Source organism: Platichthys flesus, chromosome 13, assembly GCF_949316205.1.
Source record: "Platichthys flesus chromosome 13, fPlaFle2.1, whole genome shotgun sequence".
NCBI classification, from domain to species: Eukaryota; Metazoa; Chordata; class Actinopteri; order Pleuronectiformes; family Pleuronectidae; genus Platichthys; species Platichthys flesus.
The window spans coordinates 15,213,875-15,230,501 of record NC_084957.1 but is presented as its reverse complement, the minus strand read 5'-3'; the positions used below and the strand labels follow the sequence as shown (position 1 = coordinate 15,230,501).

The 16,627-nt window shown below is 40.0% G+C and overlaps 2 protein-coding genes across 4 annotated transcripts; one reads left to right on the top strand and one right to left on the bottom strand.

Moving 5' to 3' along the window:
- Positions 1-66: 66 nt before the first annotated feature.
- gabpa (GA binding protein transcription factor subunit alpha) lies at positions 67-6,074 on the bottom strand. 3 transcript variants are annotated; one of them, XM_062403081.1, is made up of 10 exons: positions 5,956-6,074; positions 3,820-3,919; positions 3,596-3,740; positions 3,333-3,417; positions 2,988-3,212; positions 2,686-2,880; positions 2,496-2,552; positions 1,865-1,990; positions 1,514-1,706; positions 67-815 (listed from the first exon to the last, which is right to left on the bottom strand). In XM_062403081.1, the coding sequence occupies exons 2-10, from the start codon at positions 3,894-3,896 to the stop codon at positions 593-595; spliced, it is 1,326 nt and encodes a 441-aa protein (XP_062259065.1). In that variant the 5' UTR covers positions 3,897-3,919; positions 5,956-6,074; the 3' UTR covers positions 67-592. The 3 variants fall into 3 exon arrangements, with proteins under 3 accessions (XP_062259065.1, XP_062259066.1, XP_062259067.1); XM_062403082.1 differs by lacking the exon at positions 5,956-6,074 and adding an exon at positions 5,512-5,821; XM_062403083.1 differs by lacking the exon at positions 5,956-6,074 and adding an exon at positions 5,112-5,319.
- u2af1 (U2 small nuclear RNA auxiliary factor 1) lies at positions 5,407-13,227 on the top strand. Its single transcript, XM_062403084.1, has 9 exons — positions 5,407-5,553; positions 8,239-8,337; positions 9,631-9,718; positions 10,353-10,419; positions 10,598-10,647; positions 11,126-11,224; positions 11,319-11,452; positions 12,665-12,757; positions 12,859-13,227. The coding sequence occupies exons 2-9, from the start codon at positions 8,294-8,296 to the stop codon at positions 13,049-13,051; spliced, it is 768 nt and encodes a 255-aa protein (XP_062259068.1). The 5' UTR covers positions 5,407-5,553; positions 8,239-8,293; the 3' UTR covers positions 13,052-13,227.
- Positions 13,228-16,627: the final 3,400 nt, after the last annotated feature.

Sequence of the window (16,627 nt, the reverse complement as noted above, 5' to 3'; positions counted from 1 at the left end):
ACTGTCATGACTCAATGATTTTTAAGAAATGAAGTCGATAAAGCTGAAATGATTGATTCCAAGACATTAAGAAAAAATGCTTGCTGCTTTATTCCCCCTAGTGGACAAAAAAGGGTCCAACAGTTTAGGGAACAATCACTAAATAAAATACAAAACGGGTCCTCTATAAATGGAAAATATGAAAATACACTTGCCCTTGGGGCTATCAAAAAACATTAAGTACCAGTATATACAATGGGAGCAATTCTTAGCTATAAACGAGGAACACATTACACAAAGCTGGTTCTTCAGTCACATGTTCAAACATCCAGTCACATGCACAACAGCATCATTCAATAATCACACACATATCCTGCACTTCATCCTGACCTGCACACGCATCTCTTGGTTAGAATTAAAGCAAAAAAACAAAAATTGTATCTGCCCCAGTCTAATTGGACTTAAACTGTAGAGAAATTACCAAAGTTGTCAATCCACACTGATCAGGGATCAGCTTTGCATTTCTGTTCTCAGTGAACACAGATCTGTGAAAAAAAATGGATTTGATTTCCCATCAGCGGAGGAGCGAGAGGGCGCTGTAACGCGGCCTCCCTCAACTGTCCTTGTCTAGTGTCGTGGTTGCCAAGGTCACTGTAGTGATGGGCTGACCCATGCCGTGCATCTGCATGCGTGCCAGTTTCTTTTGTTCACACTCTGTCACCAGGCTGTTGAGCTCAGCAGCGCTGTAGCCAATCAGAGTCCTCAGGTCGCACACAAACTTGTAGACGAAGCGCTTGCCTTGCACTTTGCTGATCATGTCCCCGTCATAGTAATACCTGAATAAAAAAAAAAAAAAAAAATCACAAAATAACGGCATCAAGTTAAACAAGTCAGGTCAAGTATTCAAGACTTTTTTCAACAAGCCACCTACAAACACCTACAGAAAGGTAAAGGATATCCAGCAGACATGAATATCAGTTAACTACATTCACCACGAGGTCTCCACAATCTCAAAAACCCGAATGCAACACCACAACACAACTACAAAAGCCCCACAACCCAAACAAAATCTTAGTGCAATGTAAGTTTGTTAAAACCTCGACAAGCAACCTGCCACTAAGAATTTGATGCTTGTCTACTTCAGGTGTTACGGTACAAGTGCTTGAAGTGCCAAAAAAGGAAGAATGCATCTTCATCATTTGTATTTGAGTTTCCCATTAATGTGCTTATGTGAGAGGTCTCAAGTAACTCCTCCTTAACAGCTGTATCATATCTTCTCAATGTGAGGTGTTTTGGTATCATCTTAAATATCTGTCCTACAGATTTTTTTACAGAGAGTTTACAAACTCCAGTTAGCATTTGTGTGCACAAACAGGTAGTTTGAAACAAATTGTGGCAGTCATTGTTTTTGGAGCTTGACCTGTGTTAGTGACTAAAGGTCCAGATTTCTCAGCCTCTGCTGCTTTGAATTTGAGTCCACTGACTGTATGGAAGACAGAGTAACCCTATAACAGATAAAAAAGAAGAGACTAACCTGAGAGCTCGGCTGAGTTTCTCGTAGTTCATCGTTGGCTTGTTCTTGCGTTGGCCCCATTTCTGAGCCACAAGTTCAGGCTGGTTGAGTTTGAACTCGCCCTCCTCTCCCACCCAGGAGATGCAATCTCTTGCATCTTTGTCTGTCAACAGCTCCAGCAAGAACTGCCACAGCTGGATCTGACCGTTGTTACCTGGCAGCAGACAAATACAAAATTCAAGATAAACTGAAATACACCTAAAATAATAGAGGCATTTGCCATCCAAAAACTGGAAGTTGTGGCAATTGGTTGCAGAAAACTAATATTTCGAAAACTAATTAGCTAATTAGTTTGTCATTTGTGTGTACTACCTGTGCGGTTGCCAGGTGAGCTGCGTTCCTCTCCACCTGAGATTCGTGGAGTTCTGGGACCACGACCCTGCTTCATTACCTTTATGGCCGTGGGGGTGCTCACCTGAGCCGGGATGATCTGAACAGCTGGAGATACACAGGTAAAAGTTAGAAATTGAAAGTTAATACATTTTCATTAGAGCTGCAACTAATTACTAATTTCATAACCAATTCATTCTCCAACCATTTTCATTTCATTAATGCTAATCACTATTTTCAGGGAATTATTGTGTCTGGCCTTTAATGCAAAAACAAAACTATGCAATTACTCATCATATCGGTTTTAAAATAACGTGGGAAGCTGAGACTAGAGTATTTGGCATAACTGCTTGAAATATACCTAAATGATTTTGTCAAAATAGTTGTCGTTTAACTGATCAGGTGTGGTTTTGTATGGGTAATGACACATATGGAAAAATGTCCCTCCTTCAAATATTATTGTTTTTTAATCACCTTGCTTCCCAGTGAGCAAGAAAAAGAGACTTAGTCTGAATTTCCTCAGCCAAGATAAATCCAGATCATAGGTGAGACTGGCTTAAAGAACAATGTCAAATATAAAACATTTGAGCCGATCTTTCGCAGGAACACTTACGTTGATCAATTGTGACTGTTGCGTCTCCTCCAGACTGATCCTGACTTGCCAACACATCTGAAATATGAACAAGGGACAAATTAAATTAGAATTTTCCTGGACAGATGAGATAAAATATGTACTTTGCATTATCTCTGTTCAATTCTAAACACACTGTCAAAGAGTAGGACAACCACACCATCTAACTTACATTTGCGTAGGAGCTCCAGGTGACTCCACAGTATCTCTCCATTAGGCACTTTCTGAAGGAACTCCTCTTGGCTGAAGCCGCAGAGGTCTCTACCTGGGATGTGAATACTGCCGATTTCCATCTCGTCAATGTTGAATTCCTTCATCACCCAAACAGCCCAGTGGATCACCTGGTCAGCTGACCAGAGCATGGGGTCTGTGGGGAGAGAGAGACACCTCATTTAGAAACATCCACCTCTATTTCTCACTACATTAAGAACCGCTTCTCATCACAGTAAAGGTTTTAAGAAAGACTTTCCTCACCATATGGTATGCCGAGGCGGACCTGCTCTTTGCGGTAGCCTTCAAGTGCTGCCGCCCAGCGTGTCACCTGTTCCGAGGTCTCATCAGAGAGGCCGGACCTGTCCACAGCAATCAGTTGACCCTCCTCGACCAGAGTACTCTCCTCCCCTGCCGCATCTGGATCGATGACCACTTCTACTGTTTCTACTGGCTTCACAATTTCTAAAATGTTCAGCTTCTCCTCACCTGAGAAATGACAAGCCACAAGGATTTAACATTTGGACACAAGGAGCAAGACAGTACTGTATATTTGCTGCTCTCTGAAATGTTCCATTAGCTTTGTGTCAGTGTGACTGAGATGAGTACCTTCTTTGGTTATAATTTGCAGACTGAGCTGCACTGTTCCATCCGTCTTGACCCCCTGATCAAAGAGGCTGTGATCCGGGTGAAGCTAAAAAGAGTACACAACAGAAGTCAAGAGAGAGACGACTCAGCATACTCTCAGTGAAAGCGACAACTATCAGGCCTGCATTATACATGAGTTTCAGGCAACAGAAACAACTTTATCAGATCATGAAGGGATCTTCATAAGCTCTCATTTTGGACAGAAGCAGCACACATCACATTACCTGAATATCCTGCAGGCAGATCTCATACGCATCCAGTGGTATTTGGATGCGTGGCTCCAGAAGCTTTTTCAAATTTCCGATGGGCTCATTGATGTCAATGTCTTGCTGAATCAAATCAGATGCAGTGATCGTTTGCTCCTCGACTCTACATAATAAAAGAGAACTGTTAATATGCAAATACTGTATGTGCAAGAATCGGCACCTCAAACATCCATTATGCTTACCCTTCCTCCAGGCAAGCCTGTTTCTCCCGCTCATCGATCTCGATCTCTATCATCTCTTCTGTTTCACTTTTAGACATTTTGTTTTATGCAGAGAGCCAAGCTGTTGGAAAGTAATTAAAGATGTGGTTAACTGCCACTTGTCAGGACAAACACAAACAATAACACAGTTGTGTTTTGATATTTTTAGTAAAACACAGTCACAACATAAACATTGGCTTCAAAACAACATTCTTCAAATGACGAAAAGAAAATATTCTTCACATGTGACAGAATCAGAGAACGTTAGTAATCATACTGAATAAATCAATATAATACTAATTGATTAATCAATTAATTGTATAGCTCTAAATTTCAGTGTTTAGGTTGTAGTGTTACAAATCAGGGGTTGATCCATTATGTGTTAAACCTCATCACTGTGTTTACAGAATGCACAAGTATTATATATTTTGAGCTTCAGTTGTATTGCTATCGGTATTGATATTGTGATATATAAAAATTATATAGAAAGTTGTGTTATCATTCTGTAAGGAATTTACATTCTAATATATATATATATACACATTTCTGTACTGTACCTCACCCTAAAACAGAGCATAATTGCATTGCACACCTCCCTCCAGTAGCCAGTAATAACACCATACATAAATGTTTTTATATAAAATAAAAACAACCCTCATGGTACTCTATTTAGTTTTTTACTGTGTATCATTTGGTTAGGGAGTATGTACAATTTCTAGTACATTTTATGCTTATAACATTATATTGTTAACTATATTAATTATTCGTATCCTTTTATACTACTTTGCTCTATGTACAATGCCCTTGACATGTTGGTGTAAAAAAAATGATATTCTAATTTGGGATCAATAAAGTATATCTATCTGTTTATTTGTAAGTCTAAGCAACAAAAACGACTGATAAATACCAACAAAGTTTCTTTAATCCATTTAAACGGATAATTGAATATATAATAAACACAGAGTGGGGCTTGTGCAGTGAAGTTTGTGACAGCGGGTGAAGTGTTTATGTTGTGAATACTCAACACAGCGGTGTAATAACTGCAATATTACTAGTAGTGATAGTAATAATAAGGCCTCTGAGCCTCGACTCCTCATTGGCTGTGAGGTACAGTTCACTGACTGCTGCGGCTGCTAACGCTAGCCAACTCGAGGGCGAGGCTCTGGCGTCTAAAGGCCAGACGGTAGGCCATTAGTGAGCAAAAACATTCACCACACATACACGTACATCACACGCACATGTGGAGAAAACACATCCAGCGGATAGTTACACACCGGGTGACACGTGTCACTGCAGTGGAGCTGTTCCGCGGGGAACCAAGTTAGCTTAGATTTAGCGAGCAAATGCTCCACTGGGGCGAGGCAGCCCTGTTACACAAGCCCCGCTCCCGACGTGCTAAACAGCGGTTAAACTATCCCATAACCGCGCCGCGAAATCATAACCGCGAAACAAATGTCCGATCAGGCACAATTTAACTCTGTGCGTAGAAAAGTTTTGAAACGGAAATAGAATAAACGGAAACAAAACAGCATAGGGCAAATGGAAAGGAGCCGGAAATCCTGGCTAAGGTTTACAGCGCCGCAAGACTTCCGAGAGCAGCCGCGTCCGATGCAAAGAGGCAACTTATGCGGGGGAAACTAACACCGCAGACCGAGTGAGATGTTTCTAACTCACCGGAACGATCTCCAGCCAAACACCATCCAGGACTAAACAGAAGTATGTACTCGAATCCAAAGCAGAGTTTATCGTCTGCGGATGTGAACGCGCTGTTTGTTGCTGGACGGTGAGCGCCCCGGGAGCTTTCCTGTTAGCATGGTTGGCTAGCGCCGAAGTATCGTAACTAACTTTTTTAATTAACTTCTCCTTCTCAGATAAGGGGAAGTGTATCATAGGTGTGGCGAGAGGCGTCCGTGTTAGCCTAGCTTGGTTCCTGGTTCGTATAAAGGCGGCCTCACCCCACGAAGCTAACTAGGAACCAACAACATCTAGCTAGCTAGGTAGCAAGCGAGCTACAAAACAGCGGGAAGAGTCTGAGCACGACAAACACGACCACGTACATGAGCACGATTCGGTAGTTTCTGTACAAACAAACACGGGTGTCCGTGGAAGTATTCATACCTGTTAAAAACCAGGCCCTCCGAGATGTAGAGAGTTCAACTATGGTGGATAAGCAGCCAAATTTCACACAGTCGAGTCGTATCATGCAAGTTATTTGGTGAAGTACAGACACAGTGAGGAGGGCGGAGACTAACTGGCATCACTCAAGTTATAACTAAAACAAAAAACACTGAATCTTTCTGGGGAACTGTATCTTTATTTCAACTAGCACTTTGATTTTTTTTTTACACATTTTCCCCCTTCTTTGTACACACATGTGTCCAAGCAGATCAACTTTTTGTGGTTTTAATAAAGTAACTCAACATGGTTTCACCTCTGTGTCACCCATTTTAAACTGATTACCCACAATTCAGTTCTCATTTAGCTAAACACAGACATCCCATTTTATTCCACCAGGTAGCCAGAATGCTGTGTAAACTGCATGCTGTTAAGTGATTTTTTTTTTATCTTTAGAATACTGTGTTTTAAATCAATAATAAACCTTCATGTCAAATATAAGCAGTTTGAAATAATCACAACAGGATTAGGGAGATTTCTCATCATCCAGCAACTTATTAAAACTGGATTTTCAAACAGAATTTTTCAAAATGATGTGGTCGAAGGGCAAGGGTCCCTGCCTCTGTAACTCTCAAACAGGCAAGTGGCTCTTCAGGGCCCTTGGCAAATGCCCGTTATCTGGCTTTCAACCCATTTATTGATGTTAACACCCATTTCAAACAGAAGTCTCATAAATTGGTTATTTTTTCCCCATACCAACATACAAAATAGTGACATGTAGACATGATAAAAACCGAAGCTATGTATCTGATTTAGTTCATTAAATGCAAAAAGGAAAGGGAGATAGCCCCCTTCCCTACAAAAGCTTGTATACAAACGGAAAAGAAAAACACCCTTGGTTCCAATACTTTTGTTAAATGTCTTTGGTACTATTCTGGTTGGTCACTTCACGTTTCATAGACTAAACCAACAAGTTCCTAGTTTGCCTTAAAAGGCAGTTTCCTTTATTTGTTTTATGCACTGAATCATCAGTTGTTGAATTTGTTATTCTACTAGCCAATGTTATCAATTGAAAAGTCCAGTATCCATTCATGTTATGCACTTGCCTTGTTGTTATATTTGTCTTTTGATATTGAAAGAATCTGGTTTATGAAATAAACATATTTTATCAAAATAAGAAAGTGGTCTACTATGTGGCATTTATGATTAGAAAAAAATATTAATGTTATTTAATTTTCTCTGTCAAAATGTTGCACCTGGGGGCCCCAAGGATTAGTAAAATATTCATGGACCATAAAAGCGGCCCAGAAAGAGCTATACTCTATAACACATGATTTGAATATGAATCGTAACAGCTTATGATTTACCATGAACAAGTTTAAATATCCACATTCAAATCTGTAATATTTTAACTATTATGTATTAATAACTGCATTTACTGAATGCTGAAACCAGATGTTTGTTTTCTGGGTATTTCAGGACGCCAAATGGTCACATTATTCTAATGGGTATTTCAAAATGAACAGCATGGGTTCGGCTTCTGTTTTGAAAGTCTCACTAAAAGCGGAAGTAAACCTTATTTAAGAATACTTCCGGTTCACCTTCAGAATATTTTTTTACGGCTTTCAGAGTAATGTTAAAGTAAAGATGAGTACGTTTTACAAAATAACTTTATTGTCAGCTCATAAAAGTTCGAGAATGGTCATAATAGCACTTTCTCTCTTAAACCATAATGATTTAATGATAACTTTAAGTCATCTGGCAAAACAAGTTTTCAAACAGTAACACTTTTCTTAAAAAATGTAAGTTAAAATGATAGTGTGAGGACAACCCAGCTTAGTGGATAGATTCTTGGATATAATGTGTATTAACCAGTGGAGAAAAGTTGCATTAATACATTCATTATTGTGTCAAATATAATTTTAACATTTGGGGAGAAATACCTTACTTTTCTGATGCACGATGTCTTTAGATCTCTTTAATTGAAACATGGATGAAGTGAATTGCTGATATTAAGGTCAACAATTAATATTTATGTAATATTGCAAGTCAACACATGCATACTATAAACCAATCTAACTGTTACCAGAACGTACTACACATTGTACTTGTACATGATAATTAACCCAAATAAGGTTTGAACTTTAGGTTCATAACATTCAATGCACATGAAATTATTTGACCACACAACAAATTGTTAAGTGATACTATAACTGATGCAGGTTTTGTGCAAGAAGGCAGAGTTTGTTGTATCATGCAAGTAAAGATCCTGCTTTTATTCTGAAGGTGTTGGAGCGGAAGTTGGGTCGCTGCCGCCGCTGAGTGAACGCAGGCGGCCAAGATGGCAGAGTACCTGGCGTCCATTTTTGGGACAGAGAAAGATAAGTAAGTGATTAACTCTGATTTAATTGATTCTTTCAAACATTTGTATGTTTATTTTACTAAGGCTACTGTGACTTTCATTAATTTGTGTGTGGTGTTTAGTTTCGATGGCTGGAAGCGACACGCTGGCTATAGCTAACAGTGCTAGCATGCTAACCCCAGGAAAATACCGCGCCGCCGTCGTTAGCTACTGTTACTGGAGGACTGTTAGCGACGAGTTACCTTTTTTTTGAATGAATAGTCTCACCTACTCAGTTATCTTCAAGTAAATGCGACCCGGTGACTTCTATCGACCTTTGAGTCGGGCTAAGCTAAAGCTAGGTACTTTTTGAAACCTATCCCCGTCTTTGTTCCACTGGGAAACACGGACCAGCAGGGCGAATTCGTCGCGTTATTCAGATTAAACTGGTTCCCGATCACAACTGCTACATTAAGTCTACTAAACCTAAAGTAACAAGTGAGACCAGGTGTACATCCAATGCTTGAAATATCCTGCAACGCCATTGTGCTACAACTAAACTTATAGTATTTCAGTGACTCTTCCTCCCAACATGTCTTCACCCCCTATATTCATTCATCCATTCATTGTAATTCAAAACGTTTGAACACTATATAAGATTAAATTCTGAGCATTAACTTCTAGCTCTTGCAGTTTTCATTAATTGATTACAGAAAACAATGGATTTGAAATGATGGATGGTTGAATCATTCCTTAATGATTATTGACACAGGCTGCTTTTCACAAGTGAAAGTATTACTGTTTTATCAATGTAGTTGTTTGAATATAAGCATCAAATATATATACCACTTGACTTGTTTTTATGTACACAGTGGAAACAGTATGAATGAGATAATGAGACTAGATGACTGCTATATCTGATGGGATGAACATCACAGATTGTTCAATTAAATAAATCAGATTTAATGTAAATTATGTATATAAATTAACCAGGTAACATTAAAACAACTCCCCACACACTTCGGGGAATTCATAAAAAAATTGGGGGAATGCTTATTTCCAGGAAAATGTATGCCTTGAAAATATAGGTCGCTTATATACATGGGTGTAAAAAAAAAAAAAAAGTCTGTTAACCTGCTAGAGTTTGGGGAGGACCAAGGATTCCAGCTCCCAAAACTCAATGCAGTTGAGACCATAGTGTAAAGTTAACTTTCCACAGTTCGTTTCACTTGTAGGTTTAGTTGGGGGAAACTGAAGTTGCATGTAAATACTGGCATAAGATCCACGAAAACAGTTTTGTTTACCTTTTCTCATTGTCATATTTTCTCTTTCCCCAGGGTCAACTGCTCTTTTTATTTTAAAATTGGAGCCTGTCGACATGGAGACCGCTGCTCCAGATTGCACAATAAGCCAACTTTCAGCCAGGTAAAATTTCCTCCTGTCTTTAACCCTTAGTTTTCATTGCTATATAATAGTAATAACTTGGTATCAATATAGATTTTAAACTTAATTTTTCTACTATCTTAGGGTATTTACAAACACGCAGTTCATTTTAACTAGTTGCATGTTTGTATTACCAACATACTTCTCAGTGATGTTTTTGAATCCTTTCTTTCTATGTTTACAATAAATAATCCTTGTGACTTTTTTTTTAATATTATCAGTTACTGTCTGCAAAACAATCATAATAATAATTGTAAACCTTGTTGATGTACATACAAGGAAAAGACTGTAAAATGGAGTAAATATCCGACCAAGTATTCAGTAACTGGTGATATCCCTTTTAAAACACTTATTCCTTTGGCCATGTTAGTTCAGTTTACGAGCACAGAGGGTTTGGTCACCAAGCTGTACATTGAATGATGAAACATTGATTCTGTAGCCGTAAGCCTGTTGACCAAGAATTATGGAAATGGACAAGTAATGGGTATAAGTTCATCGATCATGTCTTGTTCCGTGCTTGCATTTACGCTTACAACTACTAGTCTCATTAAACTATTGAATTTTGACATTTTCTCATGTCCTTTGCATCTAAAAAATGTGTTTTTTTGTGTTGCAGACAATTGCCCTCCTGAACATTTACCGGAACCCCCAAAACAGTGCCCAGTCTGCTGATGGACTCACCTGTAAGTGCTTCGACCCACATCAGAGCTTTGTGACAGAAATATAACTTTCTCTAGACATAACCCTATGTTTTCTCACTCACTACCGCTGCCTCTCCTTCTAGCCTTTCTCTGGAATTGAATATGTAGCAGAAATATAAATGATATCTCTTTATTTATTTTTCTCTCCTGTAACCACCAGGTGCCATCAGTGACATGGAGATGCAGGAGCACTATGATGAGTTTTTTGAGGTAATACACATCATTCTAGAGGGTTTCATGTGTCGCTTTTTCTCAAACCATTAACACATCACTTTAAAAGTTTTTATGAGAAAATCATAGATATAAGGACAATGGTGCCATTTTGAAATGTGAACTCTCAGGTTTGTTTTATCTGATTCCTAAACACCTTTACATACAGCAGAATCCTTCAGGAGTTTAAACAGAATTAGAGTTCCTTCACAGTCAAATAAAGGTTAATAAAGTTAAAACATCCAGATCCATTTACTCTTCTCCTGTGACCTTAACAATGCAACCATGGGGTCGCTAAACAGCAGCTGTGTAGCTGAATTACTGCATTCAAAAAGGTGGCAAACAAAACGATGTTTACTGCAGGGTGCAAAGTTAAGAGTTATTTCCCAAAATTTTAAGCCAGTCCTTTTATGGACCAGCTCTTCATTGCAGTGAAACAAATAACATTTTATTTAATTTCTCTCTTCCGCCTTTTCAGGAAGTCTTCGCAGAGATGGAAGAAAAATATGGAGAAGTGGAGGAGATGAACGTATGTGACAACCTCGGGGACCACCTAGTTGGAAATGTTTACGTAAAGGTGAGTTTCGGGCCTAAAAGCAAATTAAGTCACCATTACAGTATTTATCTTGTATACAGAGACTGATGTCTTGCTGGTATATTTATATTTCTAGTTCCGTTATGAGGAGGACGCGGAGAAGGCCGTGATTGACCTGAATAACCGGTGGTTTAACGGGCAGCCCATCCATGCTGAGCTCTCTCCTGTCACAGACTTCAGAGAAGCCTGCTGTCGCCAGTATGAAATGGGGTGAGTGCTCCAAGCTGAGGTCGATGACTGTTTTAAGAAGGTTGTTTAACAAGGAAACGTTTAGCTTATGGTGCTACATCCAAAGAGGAGTCTGAGAGTGTTGTATTTAAGGTGGGAAAACTGTGACTTAGTAACAGTCAGTAATTATTAAGATGAGTGAGAAAATAAATACTCTTGGGCCGGCGCATGCTTCTGCAACTGCGTCTGCGGCTTTCACGCAGTTGTGTCGAAGGACTCGTTGTCATTCATGCTTACCCCAGGGTTGCACGTGTTACAAAGCAATTCAGCGTCAGAACACTAGGCGGAGTAACGTTCTTTGTTGAAGATGGCCTTAGAGAAGCCTTATTTGTGTGTGGCAGACGTCGTTGACTGTTTATTTACATCGCCACTGGCTCCTTATAGCCTTTTTCTGGCGGACATATCCGCCAGTCAGTGATGGGTTGTACAAGTGGTCATACTTTCGGATCTCTTCTGCCAAACACTCTTTTGTCCATATTCGCTCTTCTAAATCTTCTGTTGTTTCTGCCGGTATTATGGGGCATGATACCGGAAATGCGACTCTGGAAAGGATATAGTTAGCAGACCAATCACAGCCTTGCGGGCTGCGGGAGGCTTGCAGAGCTTTGCCGTACGATTAAAAAAAAATTGGGCGACGCACGTAAGAAGGGATACGTAAGGGGTCCGGAAGGGCTCTTGCGCTTGCGGGCCCCTGAAAACACAGAAGCATGCGCCGGCCTTTAGACAATGATTCGATTCTGGCCATTTTGGGTATCTCAGTAATGAAACCACAATCACTACATGGGAACTGCAGTAGATCTCTCCGGGTTTTCTATAAAGCAAATGCAGTTGAAGTTAACTTCAAATTAAATACTGCAGTTATTTAACAATTTGGGATTGTCTCACTCTGTTTCCTTTTGTGTGATTGAAATGGGACTAATATAAGGTCTTTTAATTCTTTAATATTGTTTTATATTTTGTGCAGTATTGTTGAATTTTTCCTATTCAAGGGCATAGTGACTGTAGAAAAGACCAGATGGTCATGTTTCATCTTCTGCCATTAAGCTATTGCTGATCACTTTAAGTTGTCCATGTCAGAGAACAAGCTTGTTTTCTCTTGTAGCTGCTGTATATAACGTGTTGCTGTTGACGTCATTATACCTCAAATGTGAATCTTATGTCATGACGTCCTTTTTGAATTTGTCCTCTCTCCAGGGAATGTACTCGTGGTGGCTTCTGTAACTTCATGCACCTGAAGCCCATCTCGCGTGAACTAAGGAGAGAGCTCTACGGGCGCCGGAGGAAGGGGTAAAAACTTACTCACTACCTTTACACCAAGAAGACACTGAGGAAAACCCTGTTCAACTAATGTCATTGTATTTATCATCTACACTTCTGCTCTTCCACAGCCGTCATCGGTCTCGTTCCCGATCAAGAGAGAGACGATCTCGCTCCAGAGACAGAGGTCGGGGAGGTGGAGCAGGAGGTGGTGGTGGTGGAGGAGGAGGAGGTGGTGGTGGTGGGGGAGGTGGAGGAGGAGGAGGTGGCCGTGACCACGAGAGGCGTCGCTCCAGAGACAGGGAGCGTTCAGGGCGATTCTGAACCTCCGGCCATGACTACTTGTCCTTCCCTCTCCGTATCAGTCTATTTTTTAAGTTTGTACCCTCCAAGGTGTATTCTAGGACTAACAGACAGGTACCCGCTCATGAAGCTGTGACAGCATTGACACCCTTGTTTTTTTCTTGATTTCACCTGATTAAATTGAACATTTTTACTTATCAGGACTCATGTGAGTATTTCTTGTTATCACATCACTTAACTCTCAGTGCTTTTCTAATTCCTGAGCTGTATTGAAAGAAAGTAAGAACTGAATGTACACCAATGATTTTTTAAAAACCTAATTAGCTGTTTATTAAACTAATTACACGGCTTAGAGCTCATTGTTTAAAACGCATGATCAGATCGCTTACCTCCTGTTCCTGGATTTAAACTCTAATAAAGTGTAATGTACTCCTTACTCAGAAATTCCTTTTCTGAAGATGAACCTCATCAAATGTTCTTTCTCTAGTGTCCTCTGGCTTTTTGCAATATCTCAGTTGACCACAGGGAGGCAGAGGTGACACAGCATAGACCCCAAAAGTGTGTTGACAGGACAATACTGAAACACCGTTTTATATTCAGTTAATCACAGATGATATCCAAACCTGCCCTCAGTCACTTATTACATTTATTATACATTTAATATATTCACTTACTTTAAAACTATACATCTTAGCATATAGTATGATTTACACATAACCTTTTAGAATATAATTATGGAGATTATAATGCGATACTGATTTAAAGGGGCAAAAACGATAAAGTCTATATTCCCAAATGTTAATGTTCCCTAAATGTAAAATGTTATTTCAAATTAATTTTTATGGAAAATGATTTTACATTAGTGTAAGAGTGCAAATACTTAATGGAAGAACGGCATAATGCTGCACTGTCACACACAGCATGAACTTGTATCATCGAAGTCAACTGATATTTAAATTGTTAAAGTGAAACAACACTGTTTCACTTTCACAATTTAAAAATCAGTGATGTCACCTTATTTGTTATTTTTCCCAAACTACTGAAAAGGTAGTTTTCATGAACATCAGTTCCTTAGTTTCCTTCACTCCTCAGACGTCTCTACCTGTATTCAATTTTAATTTATTACTCCTACATTGTGCTGTTTAAATCTTTCAGAACTTTAGCGGATTGGCATGACACTGAGAAATCTGGCATGTCTGTTTTTTATGAAAAAGAAAAGAATAACGTGATCTTTTCACAAATTTAAATGCATAACAAAATGATCACTTCAGTAGCTGCTGCTTCAGCCGCTGTCCTGACCAGCCGCTTATAAAAACCAGTAACCAGCTTTAGTTGGAAAATTGAAGACCTTTCCTCTGTGAAACTAACAAATCAGAATAATATTTATCGTGTATGAAATAGCTGAAATAATATCGTCATTGATTCTTCATTAAAACATGTCACAAGCCACGTTGGAAGTGAAAAGGCGAGATTCTCCATCAGTTCAGTTTGATGTCGTCATCCAATCAGAAACGCCCTGTGGCTCTTCTGTGAAAGAATGTGTTTCTCACTGCGCCGTCATTCTTGACAGGGGGGGGGGGGGGGGGGGGGGGGGGGGTGGTAAGGGAAAACGTTTCAAATGACCTGTCAGCTCCGATGTCACTGAATATTGACTTCGCATGGAAGTGACACTCACTGCTGAGCTGGAAACTGTAACCATCAACTCCATTATTAAACAGGGCCACTGTGAGGGGGCAAAACCAGTCATAGCCCAACAAATATAACAGCAGATGGAAAACCACAGACAATCACTGTGTCCTTGACTGGAGGACGTTCTGCGTGTGTTTGTGTTTGTGTGTGAGGTCTCTATCGCCATCGGCCAGAAGAAATGCTGACACCTATATTCTGATATTAACGTTGATTAAGACAATAGTATGAATTGAATGAATGAGTTATTTGTCCGGATAGGAGGAGGAAACAGTTGTGGCATTCTAAACAAGCTAAACTATAGTAATTGTTTAGATGATGACCAGAAAATCAGTTGCAGGTTGATGCATGGGAAATTACAACGATCTCCAGGATGAATGGCCGACCTTTCAAGGGTGTAACCCCCCCCCCCCCCCCCCCCCCCCCCTTGCCCAATGTCATCTTGGATTTTCTTCAGCTCCCCATTTGTAACCCTGGAAGAGATAACCAGTATGGATGGATGGCGGTGAACATTCAAGGTTAGACTCGGTGACGTCACAACCTCAGAGGGGTCAACCCAAGATGCAAACCCCTGGTAAACCTGAAATACAACAAAAAGGGTTTCAGTTCATTAAAACAGAAAGAGAACCTGTAGAGATCTGGAACCAGGTTCTATAGTCTGATGACACAAAAATCAGTCTCTGTCAAAACATTGGAAAGAGGAAAGTGTGGCGAGGAGAAGACGGAACGCGACCCAGTGATGACGACAAACCGCTGCGGTGTGTGGGCAGGGTGTTCTGGCTTCATTGTCCCGCTGCACGATGAAGTTCCTCCTGAGCAGTTTGGAAACATGTGACTGTCAATTGGCTGTGAAAGTGTTTCTGAGTGAATCCGGCTGCTGCCCTCATGGGTAAAGATGTCTGAGCCTGTTCCAGAGGCAGCCGTGACGCCACCTCCACCCTGCTTCACCGAACTCCTTTGCTCTGCAGATCATTTGTTTCTACACACTTTCTGCTCATTTCTCTACTTTCTACTTTTTAAATTCCCCTCTGGCCTTTAATGTCTTCCTGCTGACGAGTGTTTTGCGTCCTGTGGTGAAGCCTCCACGTGACATTTTCTGCCTCATGTCACTGTCTGATGGGTTTGGCCCTCTCTTCACCACACGTCTGTTACGAACTGCTTTTGACCTGTTTTCCCTCTGACCTGTGTCTCAGTGCAACTGCAGTTTCCTTCTTTTTCAATACATTCGAAATTGTTCATTTCCAATAACTCGCTTTTCTCTAATAGGCACCACCCTGGGATTCAAGTTGGTTTATTTATTTTTGAACAACAAACGCAGTCTGCAGAGGTGAATCCTGAGGCTCAAAACCAGAGCAAATATTCAAAACAATTCATCTTAAAGACAACAGGAAACATCAGTCTTGAACAAAGGTGGTTTCAGACTAAACAGACTATTTTAAAAATCTTTAGTATTTTTTTTATCCTAAAATTCCAACGTTGCCCTGACACTGTCGTAGTTTTGTGTGTATGTTTTTTCATGATTCTTTAAATAATGTAAAGAAAAAAATGAAAATGAATCAGATATTCAGAAGTACAGATCCCAAGAGATAAATCTGCAGAGTGATAATCTGTGCGTTGGATTATCACATCTTCAGGTTTTAAACTGAGTAGTTTGACCTCACCGGGGATTAGACCTCTCTTGTTCTGCCTTCATGATATTAAACAGCTCACAGTGTCTGAACGTCTCTGCTGTAAATGAATGGGCTGTTTTCCTTCTATCCTTCTAATCTGCAAAGTCCCAGTGAGTTTCTGCTCCTTGTAAATACGTTAATGTGTCTTTTCCTGAGGGAGTGAATGTGGCCTGTGATCAGGTCAGTTTAGTTTGGAAGGAGAGTCGCTCTGCCTCGGCTGCCTCCTGACGTAAATTGGAAA